Source organism: Capricornis sumatraensis, chromosome 5 (assembly GCF_032405125.1).
Source record: "Capricornis sumatraensis isolate serow.1 chromosome 5, serow.2, whole genome shotgun sequence".
NCBI lineage: Eukaryota > Metazoa > Chordata > Mammalia > Artiodactyla > Bovidae > Capricornis > Capricornis sumatraensis.
This window is the reverse complement of record NC_091073.1, coordinates 108,441,695-108,448,701: the sequence shown is the minus strand read 5'-3', so window position 1 is coordinate 108,448,701 and position 7,007 is coordinate 108,441,695. Positions and strand designations below refer to the sequence as shown.

The 7,007-nt window shown below is 41.3% G+C and overlaps 1 protein-coding gene across 1 annotated transcript; it reads right to left on the bottom strand.

Annotated features, from left to right (window-relative positions):
• Positions 1–1,747: 1,747 nt before the first annotated feature.
• On the bottom strand, positions 1,748–7,007 carry NDUFB2 (NADH:ubiquinone oxidoreductase subunit B2). The gene is made up of 3 exons (XM_068973220.1): positions 6,881–7,007; positions 3,267–3,411; positions 1,748–2,013 (listed from the first exon to the last, which is right to left on the bottom strand). The coding sequence occupies exons 1-3, from the start codon at positions 6,985–6,987 to the stop codon at positions 1,939–1,941; spliced, it is 327 nt and encodes a 108-aa protein (XP_068829321.1). The 5' UTR covers positions 6,988–7,007; the 3' UTR covers positions 1,748–1,938.

Genomic DNA, 7,007 nt, shown 5'->3' with positions numbered 1-7,007 from the left:
AATGACTGTGTGCAGGAATATTGGAAAATATATGAGAACACAGGAGAGGATAGCGCTGCAGACCTATTAACACCAGAGAAACAAAGAGGCCTGGTGAGGACGGGGACCAGCCAGAGACACAAAACAAGCTGTACAACACCTTAACTGTTTGTCCCCACCCCCCACCCCCACATACTCAAAACTGCTGTAATTTTTATGTCAGTAAACTACTTCTAATTAAAATAACAGCAATACTAGTAGTCTGATTTAACAGGAACACTTAACTGTCACTTAATGCTTCCTATTCTTTAAAACAATTTCCAAGGTGTTTTGAATGATGGCAATTATTAATGTGCAATGGTTTTTATGTTTTTTACATTTTTATGGAGGTGTAATTAAAAATGTGCAGATACTAAGGGTTTAATTCAATGAATTTTGACAACTGTATATACCCACATAACCTCCACCCTACCTCTACAGTTTCACCAGTTTGTAGACTTCATATGAATGGAATTATTCATTATGTACTTTTAAGTGACATTCACTCCCTTTGCTTAATATGATGACTCAGATTCATCTAAATGATCGTGTCTTATAGCTTGTTTTTAATTGCTGAATTATTATTCGGTTGAATGAACATACTGTAATATGTTTATCCATTCTCTCATTGATGTACAATTAGGTCTAATTTGGAGATATTATGCAAAATTTTGTACATGTCTTTTATGGAGATATAGTTTTCATTTCTGTTGAGTAAATCCTAGGAATACAGTTGCTGAATCCTAGGATACACGTTTAACTTCATTAGAAGCTGCCAAACAATTCTACAAAATCACTGTACTGTTTTACACTCTTACTAGCAAATATTGCTAGTTGCTCCAAACTGTCACTAACAGTTAAAGCTGTCAGTTCTATTTTAGCCATCCTAGTAAGTATAAAAGATATCTCACTGTAGCTTTAATTTATATTTCCCTGGTGATTAATTAAGAGCCTTTTTCATGTGATTATTGGCCATTCATGTATCTTCGTTTGTGAAGTATCTGCTCAAGGCTTTTGGCCATTTTTCAGTTGGATTGTTCAATCTAATTTATGATTATAGGGGTTTTTTACATACACCAGATACAAGCCCTTTGTTGGATATAGATGCTATATTTTTCCCAAATTAGTGGCTTATATATTTCAGTCCTTAATGGTATCTTTTGATAGCAGAAATTTTTGATGAGGCTAAATAAAATTTATTGTTTTTTTAATCAGTGCTATTGCTTCTTCTCCAAAAGTTTTTTGTCTGCCTTAAGATTATTAAGATAGTCTCCTGTGCTTTCTTTTAAAAGCTTTAAGATTCTGGGCTTTATTTTACATCTATTATCCATGCAGTGATTAATTTAAAAACATTTTAAATGACAATGTCTTAATCCCTGAAGGATTTGTGAGGAAAAGAATTCCTCCCAGTATCTTCCTTTTGAAAGAAAAACCTCCTGATCTGGAAAATGAAAGGGCCATAACCTTTTACTGTTGAAAGAGTTAATTTCCACACAATTCCAATATGTAACATTCCCATATGCTCAAATTTTTCATTAGAACTATTTTTGCAACTACAAACAAGCTCCCTATCTATCTTGTCCAGCAGAGCTGGTGCTTAAAGTCTTTGATCAATAGACAGACAAATGGGATCCTATACTGTAACAAAGCTTAAGAAAAAGTAATTTTTTAAAACATAAAAGGAAAAGGAAGATGAGACTAAAAGTGTATAAGGGGAAGAAGGGGCAGAATGACAGCAAATGTGAAAACATGAAAAGCAGAAATTAGACATGATGTGTTAATTATTCTTTATGCTGTTATAAAATGCACTGTTTCTTCGGAACCATCATAGGTGCAAAGTCAAAACATGTTTACAGACAAATGTTAAACGTAACAAGAAACATGGGGTGCACCCATTTGGCAAGAGCTGAGCCTCCGTTTTCAGTCTTCATCATCCGGAGGGATACCCAATTCCTCATCTGTCCACTGGGAAGGGTCAGGATAAGGAAAGTGACCCTAAGGACAACCAATTAAAAAAAAAGTTCAAGAATCTATACTTCACAAAACTATTAATAATCTATACTCCATACAGTTGATTAAATTTTCAAATAAATCTTGGGGGGGAAACTGATTTAAATAAACAATCCTTTATATACCCCAAGAGCAAATTCTATTGCACTTCAACCATCTGATGGTCCAACTATTCTTCAATCTGTTCAGAATGTGCCGTGGCCTGAATATGAGAAGTTTGGCCATTTTGGAGCTTCCACCTGAGCCGGCATTTGAGTATGAGTTTTGCACGGAAGGGAGGGGGAACGGAGACAACAGATTTCAAAGACACCCCATGTCACAACAATCCCTGAATTGTTGTGAATCCCTTGACAACAGTGTTGTCTTGAATCCCTGACAAAACATAGTGTCTCAAACTGTCCTGTCATTCCTGCTCGGAGACCTGGGAGCCTCGGGTGGACTCATTCCGCTTTGATCCTGACCTAGGGCATGCTGTCGTCTCCTGCCAGACAGCTACACACAGATCCGACAGCTGACCCACAGTGAGACAAAGGTGTCTGTGTGCTGCCAGTTCACAGACACCAGGCGGCTTCTTTCTGGGGGACAAGGGCACAGAAATTCTAAGAGAAGTGGGACATGAATCAACCTGATGCTTCTAGAACTCACAGTGTAAGTTTAATTTCCCTATCCTTAAAAATAACTAAATTTACTGAAATTCAAAGGATTCTGGATCAATAAGCACGGATTTCAATGGCCTAAAACTGTAGTTTGCTAGAGAATGGCATCTATGCAAATGTGATTAAAAGCTCATTTGAGGCCAGTTACATGTTAGAAAGTCACCAGTAATTAATTTCCCTGCTTCAGACAAATTAGCTCATATCCATTCCACTTAACCTGGCTGCCTTGGGCCTCTAGACAAACTAGATGGCATGTATCATTTAAAGGCATTTAAGGATGAAACTTAACCTGCTGATGACCCCCTACCCAGCTTGGAAGGTAAGAGAATTAGCTTCTGTAGTCTCCCTTCCAGATACAGCCACCATTTGGCAACCGTAAAACACGCAGCATCTACGTGTACATCCCTGGGTGGAAAAGGTCAGAGATGATAATGTTTCCTAAAATAAAAGGATTCCTGCATACACATAAGGACAACATACCTCCAGATAGAAAAACAGGCTATAAACAGAAAAACAATCTAAGCTGTTAACAGATCTTCCCTCCCCACACCCAAAGGACAGGGACTACTCTCCTGCACTTACCAGCACAGCATCTGAGTCGTGCCAGAAGCGCCAGAGAATCCAGAACCACATGGTCGCACTGAAGAACTCGGCCTGGATCACCTGGGATCTGGTCAGCTGTGGGAACTGTCTGTACCGAGGCTCAATGTGCGCACCTCCACCAGCCCTACATGACAAAACAGATATGTGAAGCAGCTTGCTGTCTTTGAGCTCATCCAAAACTCTGTGAGTTACAGCCAGAAACTAAACCTTTCTCTCATCCTCTGCAAAAAAAAAAAACAGAAGGCTAATGCTCCATGGTCCCTCAAAATACTCCACTTGCATAAGCGTGCTGTAAACGTGTGCAGCGGCAAAAACTGGCCTGAACTGACGAGAGGCTAATTATGATGTTCATTCAGTGAATATCCACACATTTTACACCAGATATGAATGTGCTGATTAACAGGGTACTGGCCCCACACAGTGGTTAAGGGATCATGAATCTGCAGTAGGTCACTAGCTTATCCAGAGAAACAAATCAGCAAATTAATTTTGTTCTGGAGAGCCATCTGTTTCAAAGACAAATTATGTCCTCCGCTGTATTAGTAATACAATCTTTATTAAAAGACCACTTTATGGAAAAGAGAACTTAGATCCTTTTTAATAAGCCAACAGCACTGAACAAAGCAAAAAGACTTAAACAGTTAAGTTTGAACAAGTGTTTCTGGTTCTTGTTTTTTCATTTAGATACTGCTGACAAGGTGTAGGATAGCATCCATAGGGCTCTACTCATTTTATTTTGTTGGATTATAATTATTATGGCTTGAATCTAATGTAAATAATGTAAGTTGTACTTAATGGGGCTACTTTCAAGTCCTTTTCAGCAGGTATACTATTACACAGAAATGGATATAGAATTTCAAAGAAAGTTTCTATATAAAATGTGTTCACAAATTTCATTCCAGGTAAGAATCAGCTTATAAAACAATGTTCCCTTTTGTTTGACACAGAAATGAGTATCTGTACAAAACTTCAGTAAAATTACTTCAAAATGCACTAGTTTTGTGAACATTAACACTTCCATGTTTCTTGATACATATTACCTAGTACCCTTTTTATTCTCTTCTACTCTAAAAGATTATTAATAGTTTCTATTTACAGAGTGTCTTATCACCTGTCAGACACCACACCAAGCACTTTATATATTATCATTTAATTTTCAAAACAACCTGAAGGGATAGATCTATGGTTATCAATGTTTACAAATGAGGACACTGGAGTATTATTGTTTGGTGACAAAGCCCAGGCTCTTAAATACTGCCCACAAACAACATTAATTCCCTATTTATGTAAATATCTATCCAACACTTTTATTTGAAAGATTCTATATAAAATATTAATAGTAATTAGCTCTGGGTGGTATAAGAAATGCGTTCTATTCTTTCTACATGCATGTGTGTATTCATGTAAGTATGTAAGGCAAACTAGATAGGCCTGAACATCCCTCCAAATAGAAACTACGACAGCATATATGGAATTTAGAAAGATGGCAATGACGACCCTGTATGCAAGACAGGAAAAAAGACACAGCTGTGTATAACGGACTTTTGGACTCAGAGAGAGAGGGAGAGGGCGGGATGATTTGGGAGAATGGCATTCTATCATGTATACTATCATGTAAGAATTGAATCGCCAGTCTATGTCTGACGCAGGATACAGCATGCTTGGGGCTGGTGCATGGGGATCACCCACAGAGATGTTATGGGGAGGGAGGTGGGAGGGGGTTTCATGTTTGGGAACACATGTAAGAATTAAAGATTTTAAAATTTAATAAAAAAAAAAATAAAAGTAATACTGAAAAAAAAAAAAAGAAACTACGACAGCAGATTAATTTTTTTTAACTTTTAATAAATCATTAAAATCTTGGTATGGAAGTACCAAGACCGCAGCGAAGAGGAACACCCCCTCGTCTTCCCATGCAGGCTCAAAGGCTGTTGTTAGTGGCTCTCGATCTCTGTCCTTCTCAGGTCACACATGCCTTTTCCTTCTCTCCATCCTACATCTGTCCCAGTTCCATATTCATAACAGACACGTGGCTTTAAGCAAGTCAATCGTTTCATTTAGCTGGGTCTCAGTTCCCTAATAACAACAGCTATTTATACAATACTTGTATGGTCTTTACTGAGCACCAGCAACTCTGGTAACAACACTTCAGAGATTTGTTACTCGTTTACTTCCCTGGGAGTCAACATTATTACCCCAATTAAACCTGTGAGAAAACTCAATTCTTAAGAGATCATGAAACTTTTCCAAGATCACAGCAAGAGCGTGGCAGAGGTGAGATCTGAACAGACAGTCTGGGGGCAGAATCCTGCTTTTAACCACTATTTTGCAGTGCCACTTGGTAAAGTGTGGACTGTGGTCAGAGAGGCCTGGAACATCACCTGGAAAAATCCAATGTACTGTTTTCAGTCCCGCTCTTAATCTCTGCACTCCCAGCTTGCTTTTGGTAGACCTGCCCTCCCTTGGCATCAGCACTGGGCTCGCCAGTGGGCTTCTCCCGCTACATCATGGGTGACTCTGCTTTTGCTCACTCTCTTAAATTCTGGTGTTGCAAAGGTAAACTCTAAAGGATACTAAGGGCTTTGGGTGACAATAATCTGTCAACATAGGCTCATCAACTGTAACAAACGTACCCTCCGGTGGGGGGATGCTGATAATGAAGCAAGCTATGCATGTGTGGCTTGGGGGGGTTTATGGGAAATCTCTGTACCTTCCTCTCAATTTTTTTTTGGGGGGGGGGGGACAGAAAACTGTTCTATAAAATATTTTTAAAAAGAAAACTTCCGACATTGCCCAAGCATCCACTTTTGGCTCTCTTCCCATCCTTTCCCACTCCACTCTCGTGCCTTGGAGCGCTAATTCTCCACTCTCCAACCATAGTAACTTTTTAGAATTAAAAAGTGGCCACGTGATATCTGATTAAAACGACCGATCAGCGCCTCTGTTGGAAATCTCTCAGGCAGGCCTCTCTGTTTTAGTCGGTCAGTCGTGTCCGACTCTCTGTGACCCCCATGGAGAGTAGCCCGCCAGGCTTCTCTGTTCAGAGGATTCTCCAGGCAAGAATACTAGAGTGGGTTGCCATTCCCTTCTCTGGGGAAATCTTGATCCAGGGATCGAACTCGGGTCTCCTGCACTGCGGGCAGATCCTTTACTGTCTGAGCCACCAGGGAAGCTAGGGCACAGCCACGCATAAGGAGCATCTATCATTCTTTCCCTACGACCCGAGGTCTCCCGCCTCACCTCTGGCCTCACCTCGCCTCGAGCTTGAAGCTTCAAACTACCCTGTACAGGTGATTTCCTCTGCCTGGCGCCCTCGCCTCCTCGGCTCCTGTCCTTGCTTCCAGATCAGCTCCAACTGTCTCCACGTTCAACTGGGCAGCCTCCCTCTGGGGCCGGGACCGTCAGATACACACCTCTACCGGCTCCCCCGGCCCCGGCGTCGCGCCGTCAGACTACAAGTCCCAGCACGCCTCAGGGGTGGAGGCCGCCGCAGACCAGGACCGACCCCTGCTGCTCGGCGTCAAGGTGAGGGCGTCCCGAAGGCTAGTGCCTTCCGCTAAACCGGCGAAGCTCCAACCCTAGGCAGTACTCACCGACGGACGCCACCGGCTCCAGCCGCCCGCGCGCAGCGGCCTCTGAAGAGGTGGCCTCCAACGTGAGCGAAAGGCGCCAGTCGCTTCAGAGCCGACATGCCAGCCATCGTTAGTCCGGCCGTTACCC